At 43.1% G+C, this 16,331-nt stretch overlaps 1 protein-coding gene across 2 annotated transcripts in view; it reads right to left on the bottom strand.

Moving 5' to 3' along the window:
• Nucleotides 1-5,429: 5,429 nt before the first annotated feature.
• The window catches only part of rnf216 (ring finger protein 216), a 32,942-nt gene continuing 22,040 nt past the window's right edge, over nt 5,430-16,331 (bottom strand). For both annotated transcript variants that reach the window (XM_080724087.1, XM_080724088.1), the window contains exons 14-17: nt 11,718-11,815; nt 10,515-10,737; nt 7,818-7,893; nt 5,430-6,939 (exon numbers count right to left, since the gene is read on the bottom strand). In XM_080724087.1, coding sequence (XP_080580213.1) covers nt 6,593-6,939; nt 7,818-7,893; nt 10,515-10,737; nt 11,718-11,815 — 744 coding nt within the window. In that variant the 3' untranslated portion in view covers nt 5,430-6,592. The remainder of the gene's footprint in view (nt 6,940-7,817; nt 7,894-10,514; nt 10,738-11,717; nt 11,816-16,331) is intronic.

Below are 16,331 nucleotides of genomic sequence, written 5' to 3'. Positions count from 1 at the left end.
CACAGAGAAATGACTCTCATGATTTGAATCAATTGACATTGCAAGTAGGTCCTCGCCTGCTTGATACAGACACAAACTGGGCCAGTCAACAGAGTGAAAGTATCAACTAGAAAGATGCTTCTGGGAAATTGCAAGTGTGGTTGTCGTGATGCGAGTCATACTTGCAAATTAATTCCGTCTTACCATGAATTCACTAATAAATTAATGGCCATATGGAGGACTTAGATAATTATTGTCAGGAATAAAAGGAAGCTGATGCTGAACTGTGTACAGCTTTGACAGAGTTGTAGGCCTACTGGCATAATGCCACACACTATTGAATCATCCTGCCAATCCTTTGTTCTTGGAATTAAATGAGTTATTAGAGGATAATTATCCTATCCACTTATAATCCATTAAACACCAGCTGTGTGTGAACCGCAGTGTCTGGTGAGCTTAGGCCCTAGGGCCTATTGAAGGCCTAGAATAGAATATAGCACAATAGGACTCATGAAAAACTCAGACGCAATTGATTTCAGGGATCTAGAGGTGGGAGGATGTAAAGAGGGGATAACAACTGCTTTGTCTGCCCTTTGCAACAGTACTCTATGCCCTATTTAATACATAAATGTGCCCGGGATGGATGGATACCGAGAAGTGTGTGAGAGTGTCATGCTGACAGACTGCTTATTGTATTATAGCTGGCCTTGTGTTGATTTCTTCTGAGTTTGTGTGCATGCATACTTTTCTTATTTCATGTTGAGTTTCATTGCTTTGGAAGCCACTCTATAGTGACAATGTCAGCAGGTGCAGGGCATCGGCTAATGTCAACGTTCACATCAATTATGTTGGTGATATGGTTGTGATGTGGACGCTACCATCCACTTGAGTTGAGAATTATATCTTATCTTTATCGTGCCCTTTGGGAATGACGCATTACTCATCTGTGAAGAGCAGGGACGGATTAACCCCCGCGAGGACCCCTGGACGATAACTTTTTAGGGACCCCCCACCCTCTACCATAACCCCCCCTCCCTACGGACGTGCACTACCCAGCAGTCCAGCTTGGATTTTAAGCCATGATGATCATCTGTGGGCCAAGAAAGCACCTGTAGACAACAGAGGAGGGGCCCACACATTTGTCAATGACCACGTGGCCCAGTTCCCTGAGAGCCAAGGGCCCCTGGCAACGGCCCCACCGGCCCAATGGTTAATCCAGCCTAAGACCATTTACTACCTGTCAGAAACTCAGGGCACAGCTCTCTTGTGTTTTGAAGTGTTTTTTTTCTCCTATTTCTATTATTCTAGCCTTGAAAAATGTGTCAAGAGGGCCTGAGAGGTGGTAAAGTGGTCTAATGATTAGTTCTTTGGCTCAACGGTGCCATGTTCAAACCCCAGTCTTCCCAGAGTTCAATGATGCACTACTTTGGAATTTTTTATGCAAACATATAGGTGATTCAACATGTCTTTATGAAAGCAATGGGCTTTCAAGTATTCTGAGATATGGTAGCTCTGTTGGAAAAGCTCTTCACTCATCACCAGAAGGTCTTGGGATCGAATCCCAGCGCCAACACCTTGGCATCTGAGCAATTGAGACAGGTGGCCTTATTTTTCTCTCCTTTAAAAGGCCATTGTCATTGACAATGCATTGGGCACAAAGTTAAATATTTCAAAAACTACAGATTATTTCACAGTAAAAATCTCAAGAATGCATGTCCACAGTAAGGTGGAATTTTGGAATTGTGAATCAAGTTGCTCGGTTAAAGTATGTAGGAACAGCGAGGTGCCAAAGTTTTCAGATTTAAATTTTAAAAGTTAAATATCTCCAAAACTACAACACATTTCAAAGCAAAACATTCAAGCATGTGTGTCCACAGTTAGGTGAATTATAAAAAGTATGAATGGAGTTTCTAGGTGAACGTGTTTTTTTTAGGCGCACAAATCTGCCATTGAGCCCCATGTTAATTTTTCGGATTTTGTAAAGACTATATCTCTAAAACCATGAAACATTGCAAATATTCATTTTCAGGCAAACATTTCCACAGTAAGCTGAACGTGATAAAGTATGAACGGTGTTTCTAGGTGTACGTTTGTAGCTCTAGTAGCCTGCCAAAGTTTGTACTTTTTTCATTGACAATGCATTGGTTGCTTAAAGTTAAATATTTCAAGAACTACAAATTATTTCAAAGTAAAAGTCTCAAGCATGCATTTCCACAGTAAGGTTTAATTTTAATGTGTGATTTTACTTTAAAATGTTTTATGGTTTTGGAGATAATTAACTTTTAAAACCCACCTCTGATAACTTTGGCACCTCGCTGTTCCTTCATACTTTAATTTAGCGACTTGATTCAAAATTTTAAAATTCCACCTTACTGTGGACATGTATGGTTGAGATTTTTACTTTGAAATAATTTGTAGTTTTTTAAATATTTAACTTTAAGCGCCCAATGCATTGTCAATGGAAACAGTACAAACTTTGGCAGCTATACTAGAGCTACAAACGTACACCTAGAAACACCGTTCATACTTTATCATGTTTAGCTTACTGTGGAAATGTTTGCCTGAAAATTAATATTCAAAATGTTTCATGGTTTTAGAGATATAGTCTTTACAAGATCCGGAAAATGTACATGGGGCTCAATGGCAGATTTGTGCGCCTCAAAAAAACACCTTCACCTAGAAACTCCATTCATACTTTTTATAATTCACCTAACTGTGGACACACGTGCTTGAATGTTTTACTTTGAAATGTGTTGTAGTTTTGGAGATATTTAACTTTTATAACTTAAATCTGAAAACTTTGGCACCTCCCTGTTCCTACATACTTTAACCGAGCAACTTGATTCACAATTCAAAACTTCCACCTTACTGTGGACATGCATGCTTGAGATTTTTACTCTGAAATAATTTGTAGTTTTTGAAATATTTAACTTTAAGCGCCCAATGCATTGTCAATGACAATGGACATTTAAAGGAGAGAAAAATCAAACCGCCAGTGTCAATCGCTCAGATGCAGAGGTGCCAGTGTGGGGATTTGATCCCCTGACCTTCTGATGATGAGTCAAGAGCTTTTCCAACTAAGCCACCCCAACACACATACTTTGAGTGCCCAGTGCATTTTCAAAGACAGTTTGAGTTACTCACGCATATCTTTACAAAGAACATTGCAAAGTACTCCATCATATACTGGGGTTTTAATATGGAACCTCTCTGCTGAAAGTCGGATCATTAGACCACTCAGGGACGGATTAATCCCCGCGAGGGCCACTGTTCGATAATTTTAGGGCCCCCCTCCCCCCTCCCGATGCACACTACCCAGCTTGGATTTTAAGCCATGATGATCATCTGTGGGCCAAGAAAGCACCTGTAGACAACAGAGGAGGGGCCCACACATTTTTTTTCTTTTCTTTTTTTAAAGATTTGTTTGATAGGATAGTAGACTGACAGGAAATGGGGCAAGAGATGGGGAATGACATGTGGCAAAGGTCATCCAGATTGGGAATCGAACCGGCGACGCCAGCGGGCATCATAGCCTAGTATGTGGTATGTACCTGGACCACTAGGCCAGCGGGCACCCCAAAACACACTTGTGATTTTTAATTAAGGTATACATTTAATAGTAAATTGTCAATGACCACACAGCCCAGTTCCCCCAAGGGCCCCTGAGAGCCAAGGGCCCCTGGCAACGGCCCCACCGGCGCAATGGTTAATCCAGCCCTGGTGAAGAGAAAACCCTGGTCATGATATGAGGCAGAGAAAGGTGGGACTTCCGCCGCGTGAAATTTCCCGGGAAGTTTTTTTCCCCACAGTGCACTGCAGTGTTCCTGCCAAAGTATTCCCAGCTGGAAAAGAAATCTGTTCTACTTCTCCCACTCCGTCGGTTGCACTCGCAATAAACATTATCCAAACAAAACGAATTCGGACAAAGTTACAAAAGGGGAGGGAGGGGATGATATTACAATGTCATTATATCGGTGTATTTCACATGTCTTTTGACTCAGGCTTTCAGAAAGTAACCAAAAATACACAGGGAAGACATATTTGCATATTATAACCACACCTGGGGGATTTTGTTTCTGGGAATGGCCATATATGGATTTTCTATTTTATTTTATCCTTTATTAATAATAATATAATATATCCATATACATACAATATATTGTATGCCCATACATGGAGATACACAGATATGGGCCATGCCTTTGCCATCTGGCCAGTGATATATATATATATATATATATATATATATATATCAATAACATCAGGGATCTTCATATATGGGCATAAAAGGGATACCCATATATGGACTGTCACTGTGATATCACCTGTGATGTCACAGTGAGTGACAGTATGAATATCCAGGGTTAGATTTTTGATGAGGTGATGTCATGTGACATCACTTCCTGTACTGACTGAAAGACGGTCACTTCCTGTACTGACGGACAAGCTACGACATTTCTCATGGTATACTGCGACCTTTTGTCGCAATAAGCCCATGAGAAAACTCTTGGAAAGCTTATGTAATCCAATGAGAAAACCCTTGGAAAAACACAAAGCCGTGTATTGGAGCAGTTAGCACCGCTTAAGAACTTTGTGGAAGCTGAATAAAACAGTAAACTAGATAGATGCAATTCTGGGAAATTGCGAGTGTGGTTGCCTATTTGTCTGTAGCCAAATTGTCATGTGAAGCTTGACCAATCCTCAAGTGGTGATGTCACCGAGAATGCTGCTTCCTGATTGGCTAGATGTTTATCTAAAAAGAATGAAAGGAAGAAAGTAGCACTAGTACTATAGTATGTTGCCCCTGTTAGGCAACCACACTAATAACAGAACAAACAGCAACCACAAACCAAAACACTGCACATTCAAAAGGAGGTACAATTTATGTGACACACACAGGCTGATTTGGGTCTGAAATTGGCTCTCTCACACACACAGTCTTACATCATCCATAACTGAAACCATTAGGCTCCCCAGGCTAAAATGGTAGTTTCTTTTTACTACATTTCTTTGGTGCTGTCTGTATGAGTGTATGTGTAGAAAAGTGATTTGTCACACTTAAAGCTGAACAAAGAAGTCCCTTCTCTCAATAACATCACAAAGCATCAAGCCGTCTCTGTGCTTGCCTTTGATTGGTGGAAAAGATACCTACCGTCATGTGATTGGTGCACAGCCCGAGGTTATCATGACTCAGCCCCTTTTGTGTGTATGGGGGTGGAGTTAAACACACAAAAACATATTAGTACAGTAGAGATAGGGGGATAAACGTTAGTGGGGGAAAAGACACATGAGAGCGTGTGGGGTAGATAGAGAGAAAATGAAGTAAAATGTATACAACAGTGTTGCTTGCCAAAAATCATTGTACCATATGAGAGAGGTGAGTTGACAGACTGAGGGCAGAAGGCGACGCACAAGATATGGCCCAACCCTTAATGAGAACCAGACAGATGGATAGTTTAGGCAAAACAGTTTATTAGAAAACCATGTGCTCTCACAGTCATTACGCAGAGGTACAGAAACAAAACATCCAACAGATGTAGTTTTTCAAAAATATCTTTATAAATCAGTAATTAAAAAGGTCCCCCCTCCAAGCGCACATGTTCAGTTCAGAGCCGCCTATAGACTTAGTAGAGAGTAGAAAAAGCATCTGTGTCGTCACAGAAGATCCACTTGGTTCTGAGGTCCCAGGGTTCAGTGGGAGAAGACGAGGTGAGTGCACTTCTGTGTCCATCCAATGTTGCGCCTGTGGATCATTGCCAGGACACACGGCACATTTTCAAAAGCTACCAAGTCACATTGCAATGGTCATTCAATGAACAAGTGGTGAAACTTAAATAATGGATCAGAATCGCTAACGATGTATCTGAAAAGAGTAAAGTGTGAGTGAAAAGAAAACAAACACTGGTTGTCCCCAAATTACCTAGGAAAATAAGAAATCAGCTAAATGAGGCAACGTAACTTGAATGTACGCATGTACATGTGTTTCATGTATTTCAGCTGGTGATTCAACCATGGGGCAAGACGATCCCTTCCAGGAATGCTACACACAAGACACCTGAATTTGCCTATGGGGATCAATAAATGTCTATCTATACACGCCCATAACTACTGTGTTCTCGCATCTGCCTCTGTGTGTGTCTGATCACTTGCACATGAACAGCAACCACATAATTACCCTGGCATTAGCCAGACTGATAAAATGGATTCACTCACACGTTCCCTTCAGGTATCAGTCTGGACTTCGGCCCATAGGGAGCAAGTATGAGTAATCAGAAAATGATTGGGCTAAACAGTGACTGCCCTTCGCTGTTCAGTTGAAACGCAGCAACTGATTTTCTGATTTCTCGCTCCCTATGGGCCATTGGGCCGAAGTCCAGACTGATACCATGGAGGAACGTGTAAGTGAATCCACGGCATCAGTCTGGCTAATGCCAGGCTACAACATAATGGCCTGGTTTGTACTTGGTTGCGTGCAGTATCGCTCACCGAAAATAGCAATTTTCTGTGCATGACAACTGCATGCAACCAAGTTAAAATCACAAAAGCTGGAGAATCTGTGGTGTATGCAACAGCTTCCCAGGAAGTCACTTTGCTGTGGATGTGTGTGTACATCTTAGTAGCGTCTGTAGTATCTGTGTTGGGGGGGTCCGTAGTGCATGGGAAGGTCCATCATGTCCATGTTGTGGTGATGGTGGTGGACACCAGGTTGATCGAGGGGGCCTAGGTGCTGCAGCGCGGGCACATAGGGCGCCGGGGGCAACCCGGGCGGGATCATCGGAAACACCCTGGCCTGGGCCTGAGCCTGAGGGTAAATGACACGCGGGGGGACCAAAAGGGGAGCGCGGACAGCCTGGGGGTGAGGATGGTTCAGTGGAGGAGGGTTCTCGGGGGGTGGGCCCACGCGTGGCCGCTTGGTCGTCACGGGCTCCGGAGGAGGACCGACCCGCTTCCCTGATTGTTCTGAGAGAGATGGGGAGACGGGGGGAGACAGTCAGTCAACACTGTACAGGTCACCTCTCCAGACCTACTAGAGCCATTCTCTGTGAGGTCATAGCAGTGCAGCCAGTAGAAGTGGATAATGTGTACAACTGGTCAATTATTCTAATCTCTGTTTATCATAAACACTGGCAGCTGAACAAACTCCCTGCACAGAATCGCATTAAATATCACTTTAGTCATTTTTGTCAAATTTGTTATAATAATTATAATATATGATGACAATAATAATGAAAAATGAATGTTCCAATAGAGCTCAACAGTGACTACACACTTTTTGAACAGCTCCACTTCTGGAAGTGAATTTCCCATTTTTTTCCCCCCGAAAATCCTTATTAGTATAGTGTTAAACCTGGAACCAAGCAAACCAACTACATTTGATTCAGGGAATAAAAAAATAAGTCTAAGTGGAATTATCTGGTATAATAATCTGAATCCTCGACCTCTATGCAGAAAATGAATGTGATTTTAACAAACAGAGCTCTATTGACAATGAGAACTCCTCTAGTTTCAATGTTGGGGAACTGAATTGATATACTTTAAGATCATGACATGTCAGGGGAACTTGGTCAGAATAGAGATGCAAAGGGACAATGAGAATATGATGAGCAATATCATGTATACCAAAACGAGAAAATGCTACTTTTGGCTACTAGACTATTTAACCACTTTCAACCTGGCAATCCCAGCAACTTTCAATCCCTTTTTTGGGCATGTCATGTCCACCATCAGTATTTGTTGCATTACGAGAAGCATGTCGAAGTTAGTGGTTAAAATACTGCCAGCCCATATACCTTCAAGGTGTAGGTTTAATGAAGATGGGGAGTAGTGAAAATACTGACCTGGACTCTTCTTGTTCTTGTTCAGCTCTGCCTCGCCCTCCTTCTGTATCTCCTGAATGATTCGCTCATCATCTTGCTGTAGAGAGAGACACAAACGCAGAGATAATTAAAATGTATTTTACAGTCTCGACCATCAGGTGTCTACAGGGTCTATAGATTCCAGTTCTACAAGTTGTGTGTGGTCTCAATGGATGAGATAATGCTAGAAATTAATATTTGAATCAATATGTTTGGTGAGGATCGTTAAAGACTTTGCTAAACTTGTGCAATCGGCTGGGTCTTGGTAGCTTGCATTGCTAATACTAGTGGTAAATGGCAATTAATTTAACTGAAAATGTCAAAATGGACCAGGTCTCAGTTACAGTAAGTAACTGAGTTGTTTTGTCACTCTAAGCCTCAAGTATTATTTTGTCAACACTGTGGCCTAAGTTTAAAATACACAGCTAATAGTATGTAGTATGAGAGGGCAGCCATCCCCTTCAAAATGAAATTCTCAGTGTTCATTTATCCATTTTCAACCCCAAATTCGCCCACATTTGTACACTCTCTGGGTCAAATGAAGACTCATAATTGTACAGTGCAGCCCCCTGGCTGAATGCATTTAGCCGTTTCTTGGCATGGTCTTAGTGCCCAGCTCCCGGCCAGCTCTGGTCCCTCCACACTGGAGCTGGTCCAGGTGATTAGCTGCTAAGGGACTAATTGCTGCTTTTGGAGGCCAGGTCACTGTGGGCTACCAACCCAGTCAGATGGTTAGGGTCAGGGTTCAGGAATAACAGTGTTAAGGTGGTTGCACACTGCTGCGTTTTTCGGGCCGAATATCGGAGTGAATTTCGGAGCACGCAAATAAAAAAATCAACCTCACGTTATGTCAATCACGTTTGCACACTGCCGCCCGTTTCGCGCACCACTCGGTCCCTTGCTCTCTCTATCTCTCTCTCTCTCCTTGCCCTGAAAAACGCATTTCGCAACGAAAAACGCAGCAGTGTGCAACCACCTTTAGTGTGTGTTGCATGTCAGTGAGTGACATTGTGGGCAGGTGTTATCTCATCGGCACTTTAAATGTAAGACCTCTTTAACCGTGTAAACCCCTTATGCTTGGTTTGACAGAGGTAGTAGGCCTGTCACAATTATTAAATCATCGCCTAATCGCAATTATTTTTAGATGATTGTAATTAATCGTAATTCTTTTTCATAATCGTTTCCATGTTTCCAACATTTTCCAAAAATAGTCGAAATGGCAGATCTACAAGCTTACAATACTTCATTTTGTGAGTTTGTGAGGTGTTGTAAGCTTGTACAGCTATTTCCGCATTTTCTTGAACACATTAGGTGTCAATTTCTTTGTATTCAAGTTATTTGTCATATCTGCCCTGTGAAATTTCTTATTACAAACAGAAATATACATTTGTATTCATATATTCCAATGTTCAAGGCCAAACACACAATTAAATCGTTAATTGCAATTATTTGAGAGAATTAATCGTCAACTTCAATTTGTAATCGTAACAACCCTAGACTGAAGTGTTCGAGGGATCTATAATTAGTCATTCCCCTCCCTTTTCTTTTCTAAAACAAATATATTTGCCGAAAACATTCAAATGGGTCAATTCCTTTGTTGTCAGTTTGTGACATTGCTCAGAATAGGCACACAAGGGTTCAGGTGTTTGCATTGAAAGGCCAAAAAGCATTTGTCTTTATTGTAATGTTGAACCACTTTCAACCAGGCATGTTCAACATGTGATAAATACTTTTAAAATAGTGCCAAGTGGTATAAAGGATAATGCCAGCGTAATTGAACCCCCACCCCTGTATTGTCAACATAGTCTACAAGAATCCCATATGTAAAAAATATTTCTCCTTCGCCATCTACCCAACATCAGATAGAACTCATATCCGGAAGTCATAGAACTCCATTGTTGTCCAAAAACAGTCACAAAGCTGTATTGTTGCTTTGATCTGCATCATTCATCATTACGATGAACACAGACATTGTACTTTATCCTGGAACAACTTTATGAACTGACTTCCCGGAGCATTCAACTTAGCTTGTTCTGAAATGGAGATCGCAAAAGTCATCGCTACAGTTGATCAAAGCAACAGTACAGCACTGTGTCTCGCTGGATCAGTATTTGGACATCAATGGAGTTCTATGACTTCCAGACATGAGCTACAGTTTATCTGCTGTTGGCTGGATGAACATAGTTGCTTTTTGTTGAATATGTTGACAACAAAAAAATAAATCATCATTTGGATCTCAGGATCCAATGTGGATCTTGGACTTAATGCAGCCAGACTGTGATGTCAGACATACAGTATCTATGACGATTGACAAATAACTCTGGGTAATGTTTCAGCCCAATCCGAGCCCCGTTGAGTTCCATTATAAAATGAAACTTCAATATTTAAAAAGAAAAAACATGTGTAATGTTTATTTTATTATTACTTTGGTGTGTTAGCCCAAGAGCATAATAAAGGTGTCGATTGTGTCCACAGCTAATCTCGCAAACCACTGGACTACAGACAGACCCTCCAATAGACAGCTAGGCTGTAGTTTCTATTAGCTAGGAATCCCCATTGTTGAGGTTATTGGTAGGTTTCTGAACTGCATAGCCCACCCATGGGACAACCTGTCCCATGGTATTCCACAGTATTCATGTGTGTGTGTGTGTGTGTGTGTGTGTGTGTGGCTGAGCGCACCGTGGGGTCAGTCCACAGCGAACACTTGCGACAGTGGCGGCAGGGTGCACCGGGCGAGCGCACGTGCTGGCAGAAGTGGTTGTACCCGTTGATGGGCTCTCGGCACAGGTAGCACATGAAGCTGCCGCAGCGGCACGACATGCGGTTGCAGCCTTCCGACTTGACCAGACCCATAGCGCACTTCACACACTTCCTGACCCGCGCTGCCGTCATGCGCTCCTCACTGCGGGGAGGGGAAGGGGAAGATGGAGGGGAATTAGAGAGAGGAAGGAGGTCAAACAACGTTATGAGAGATGGGAGGAAGATGGCACAGGGGAAGTGATAACGATAGGTAAGGTTGAGCAATAGAGGAAATGGAGAGAGTAAGACAAGACGAGAGACATGAGAGATGACAAAGGTTTTCAAATAGTGAAAACAGACAATTCACAAGCTTGTGGGGGGGGGCACTTAATTGTCTTTCTTTTATCCCTTTCTTTTGAAATAATAGAATCATTTGTAGGAAATGTAAAATAAAATAAGTTATTCGAGTCGAGGCCCAAAAATGGGTCCGGGCCTATTGTTTGGGAAATACTGAACTAGCTGATCTCTCTAGCAGGCCGCTTCCCATCTCTTTCACCACCAGGAAGTAAGATGATCTGCGCACAACTCAAAACAGGAAGTAGCGCATGTGGCCTGCTGGGATGGAGGATGCAGCCGGCCACTTCACTTCCCGCACTGTTGTCTGGGAAACTGAGCTGTTTACCCAACATCTTTGGTGAAACGAGAGCAGGATAGGGAGTCTGTATGGATGGTGTGTGTGTGTGTGTGTGTGTGTGTGTGTGTGTGTGTGTGTGTGTGTGTGTGTGTGTGTGTGTGTGTGTGTGTGTGTGTGTGTGTGTGTGTGTGTGTGAATTCAGGGAGGAAGCCAAACTACAGTGATCGATAACATATAATATACATGATTTAGTCTCACAAGGGCCGTCATTTGGATCAGAACTACTTTCCATGTACTGTAGATAGAACAGTGAAACTCAAATGGAATAGATATGAATCAATTAACCACATAAGTAATTTTATACACATTATGCAAAAAGTGAGAATAGCACATCTACAAGCTCACCTATAATGTCATGCCCAAAATAGGGACAGATTATTAATGATTTTAACGTATTGATTATTTAATAATAGATTAGTTGGATTCACTGGAGTGTTTCAGACACTTACAAGAGCACCCTCATCTTGATCTCGTCCCTCTCCATGACCTGCTGGCACGTCTTGCCCATGTGCTGCTTCCACTGGACGTGGCATTTCCTGCAGCTCTCCTGCAGCCAAGAGAAGACAGGGAGGAAGAGAGGGGGACATGGAGACAGCAAAGAGGGGGAGGGTGTGAGTAGGGAAAGCAGAGGTGAAAGTGAGAGGGAAAAGGAGAAAGGGAATAGTGGAGGGGGAGGAGGGAGATATCATTAGAATTTCCTTCACACTGCATTAAGGTGGCTGCATATTGCAAATTAAAACTCATTTCTTAACAGCCCATCGGCCACAGATCAGTGATCACATCACCTCATCCATCCATCTCTCAAACTCTTCTTCCCTTCATACCACACTGGCAGCCTCAGCATCTCTACACCAGTGTTTTAACTCAATGTACAAACGGATCCATTTGTAGTGGATTTTACTGTGCATGTACTGCACTCATGTGTGTGCTTGTGTCTGACTGCAGCGAGTGTGCGATTTGTTCGTCACCGGCTGTTCGGTTGCCTAGTAACAGCAATTCCATCCTCCCACCGGCTCAGCCAAGCCGACCCACGATGCTTTGCCCCTCAGCTGAAGGACATCTGGGGCAGACTAGTTCTGTTGCTATGGTTGGCAGTCAGACATGTGTGTGCAACGTGCACAGCAAAGCACATGCACACACAGGCATGAAAATGCATGCACAAATAACCCCAGTGCAACAGCTGCAAGAATGAGAACACACATAATCATGGACAAGAAGCCATGCTTTCTCATTCTCATATAAATTGTAATCTCTGACACACACACACACACACACACACACACACACACACACACACACACACACACACACACACACACACACACACACACACACACACACACACACACACACACACACACACACACACACACACACACACACACACACACACACACACACACACACACACACACACACACACACACACACACACACACACACCCTACCTCTCTAAAGAAGGCATGGCTCCCCAGCTAGGCAAAGTGGTGTCATCATAAATATTTAATCAGCTCATTCAATATTGATGACGAGTGACATGACAGCTGATGCACCTCTGCATCTGCCTTCGGCGTGACCCCTGGCCTGGGAAGGTGTTGGTCAGAAAGACGCCCTTCACTTTCTGTAGGTCAGTTGCGTGTTTTTCATGCACGTTGACCTCCACAGGGCTTAGAGGTCTCAGCATCCTCACTGCACTTTCACTGAGTAAGGCAATCGTCTGGCTCTTTGAACCAAAGAGTGTGTTGCCATTTCCAGAGTGTGGGCAAGGTCAGCCAAAGGGTGGAGAAGTGGCCTGCAAAAAGCCAGAGACTTCCCCCTGACATTAAAGAGCACCGGGTGGTAACGGTGCCTGCATGGACATTAAGGGCTCGAAGACTCTTCCAAGAGTGTCCCAATAACCTTTAGAAACAAACAAACCTCTGTTTCAACGCTCGCTAAAGCCGTCAGCATGGCAAACAAACACTAATGGAGCTAAAGTGACTCCTGCCATTCACATTTGGAATACCTTTCTTCTTAAGCATAGAGTATACTTTTATATGTATACATAGATTATTATTTTTTTTAATCTGTGACATGTCTTGAAAAAAGTGATCTACAAATACAAGTATTACTATGCGGTGGAGGGAAGCAGGAAAGGCAGTAGAGATAAGCAATAACATGAAAACAAAGACTAAGTATGTTGGCCTGTGCCACCAGTCCAGGATAGCACATCAAATTTAGTTATATGCAACTGTAGGAAGCAGTTAGCATCAAAACCTCCGCCGGGAGTCAGTCAGTCACGCTCCATATATGGCCATTTATGTATTAGTGAATTAATTTTCCCCATTGACTTGAAAGGGGAAAATTAAAATGGTAAGCCAGAATTCATTTGCAAGTGTGACTTATGCCCATATATGGAGATCCCTGATGTCATCAATATTAAGCCCATATCTGGGAATGCCCATAAATGGACATATTGTGTCAGTTTCATGTGATTTATGACGTCAGACATCTATGATGTCAGACATCTCCATATTTGGGAAAATATGGCCACATTTTGTCCAACTTAAACAACCAACCGCCGGGGTCGCTTCCCGCCCTTAGGGCGTCTAACTAGTTTATGGTGGTTATTAATGCCCAATTGCCCATTTAGAACGGAGGACAATTCTAAAAACACCTTCATAATCCTGACCCAAGTTTTCTGAAAACCGTAATGTTGCTATATATGTCACGGTTTGTTAGAGAAACAGGACGGTCGAGAAACGGAGCACTCGTGGTGCCGCACGGGGCGGAACAAGCGGTCGCCCACAACAACGTCCTCCAGGCGGAGCCGCTCGATTGTCCACGACATTGCAAGCGGCGCGAAGGTCAGCGGACCTTGGTCCTGCTCTTTGGTTACATTTGTACACCGCACACTTAAGCACATTAATCCCAGGGTTTCCTGCAGCACTTTACAGGCCAGGCGCCCCGCCTGGCCAGAAAACCCCCCCGCCCCCCCAAGGGTATATAAAAAAAAAAATATATATATATATATATATATATATATATTTTTTTTTTTCAAAAAAACTTTTTGGACCTCCAACAATGTACTAGGCATGATCGCGATCGCGAAATTGCATGTTTAACCCCCATACCAACCCTATCTTTCAAACATGGCAGCCATGTTTGTTTACATTTGAAGAAAACATAAGGGCTGGTATCTCCTGAATGCCTAAACGGATTTCCAAGCGAATTTTTTTGTTTGAAAGCTGTGAAAAGCGTGTACATGCATAGTGCATCATCTGTGCACGAATTCGTACACCAGCGTGCACACTATTTTTTTAACCCTTTGGTGGCGAACCGGCAATATAAGTTATTCAATGTTGAATAAATGTGGATGATAGCATGTAGTTGTGTTTTCCGTCATCATGGGCACATTCATGTGTTTTTTATAGGGCATAAATAAGAATTAATATTAAAAATTAAGTGAATTAATTACTCGAATTAATTAATTAATTATCAAAAATTTTCGGCGCACGCGCGATCCCCCCCTGGTCAACACTTTTTCCTGCAGGAAACCCTGAATCCTGGTGTTTTATTTTTTACTTTACTTTTAATTTTATAAACAAATAGTGTTAATTGCAGATCTACAAACTAACCTCACAAAGCATCACATAGATCGTCTATTTTAGCTATTTGTCATACAAAGTATATAGGGCTTAAGTGGTTGGATAAATACTGTTGGACAGTGCATGCACTTGCATGGGGAGAGATGGGGACTGCAGTGATTAATCGCACATTGCTGTGAGAGCAGACGTCTCTCACACACAAAGACTGTGGAAAAGAATGAAGGGGAGGAGAGCAGCAAGGGCGAGAGGAAGATCAAACGAAACGGTGACAGAGTGCCCCCTAGTGGTAACTAGGGTGTGTGTGTCTGTCTCCCTAAGTGTGACTTGTTGGACATGCTGAGGAACGGCAGGATCACACCTGAATACTTATAGCCGGCTAAAGATACAACCTATGATGTCACATTTTTAACCACACCCAATTCGCCTGTTACAACACCTGAGGTGGGTGTGGCTTGCAGCCTCAGGGACATCCTTGTTGGATACAATGGTGAAATTGCCACAGTCTTAAATGTGACAAAGATCACAGTGACAAACACATAAACACAGTAACACACACAGACATGTGGGGCTCTGCCAAATAAGCTTGCGGAATGTAAAAAAGGTACCGTCTGTGCCAACGGTTTGGCCTGCTCAGCACAGCACACAACCAACCGCATGAAACACACGCGCACTGCAGTAAAACACGCCACGCATACCCATACACGCACTGTTGCAGTAAAAAGACACTCCCTCACACACGCGCACACCCTGTTGCAGTATGAGGGAAACACCCACTTGAACCTGAAGTCATTTACATCAACTGAAGAACGTCTAGTACTAGAGTGTAAATCTAAAGGGTGATTTATACTTGTTTGCGCGACACCAGCACGCAGCAAAGTATGAATCAGGCATAACAGGTTAGTTCACTGCACTACTATCAACACAATGGACCCATTTATACTCTTCCTTTTCCCCCTTCAATCTTCATTCATGACAATATGATCCCATTGTCTCTCTCCCCACCCCCCTCCTTCCCCTTTTTTCATTCATACCTCCCCTTTCCCTCTCTTCTGGATCTAGCTCTTACCCCCTCTCTTATCCTCTCTCTCTCTCTCTGTCTCTCTCTGCAGGCTGCAGCAGCCCTTATAAGGCAGCAGAAGCCGTTTGCAGGGCTTCTGATTGGGGGGCTGCAGAGTCTAGTGCGAGGTTTGTGTGTGTGCATGTCGTGCGTGCGCGCCAGTAAGCGTGTCTGTGCGCGTTATGTTGAAGGGAGGTGGCTCTTTCACTACAATCAAATCAACTTGCAGAATGCAGGGCCTGGGGAAGTGGAGAGCAAAAGACCGAGAGAAAAAGTGGAGAGAATGACATGTCTGTTTGACGTAAGGGGGTTCAGGGCATGAGGAGGAACAGCTGAGATGGGACGACTGAGACGCCACCTACTGCGCGATTAACACAAACCTCTGAACTGCACCCACACAGAGGGTAAACCTGTCCAAC

Source organism: Nannobrachium achirus (genome assembly GCF_963921795.1).
Source record: "Nannobrachium achirus genome assembly, chromosome: 4".
Lineage (NCBI taxonomy): Eukaryota > Metazoa > Chordata > Actinopteri > Myctophiformes > Myctophidae > Nannobrachium > Nannobrachium achirus.
This window is presented reverse-complemented; position numbering and strand designations above follow the sequence as displayed.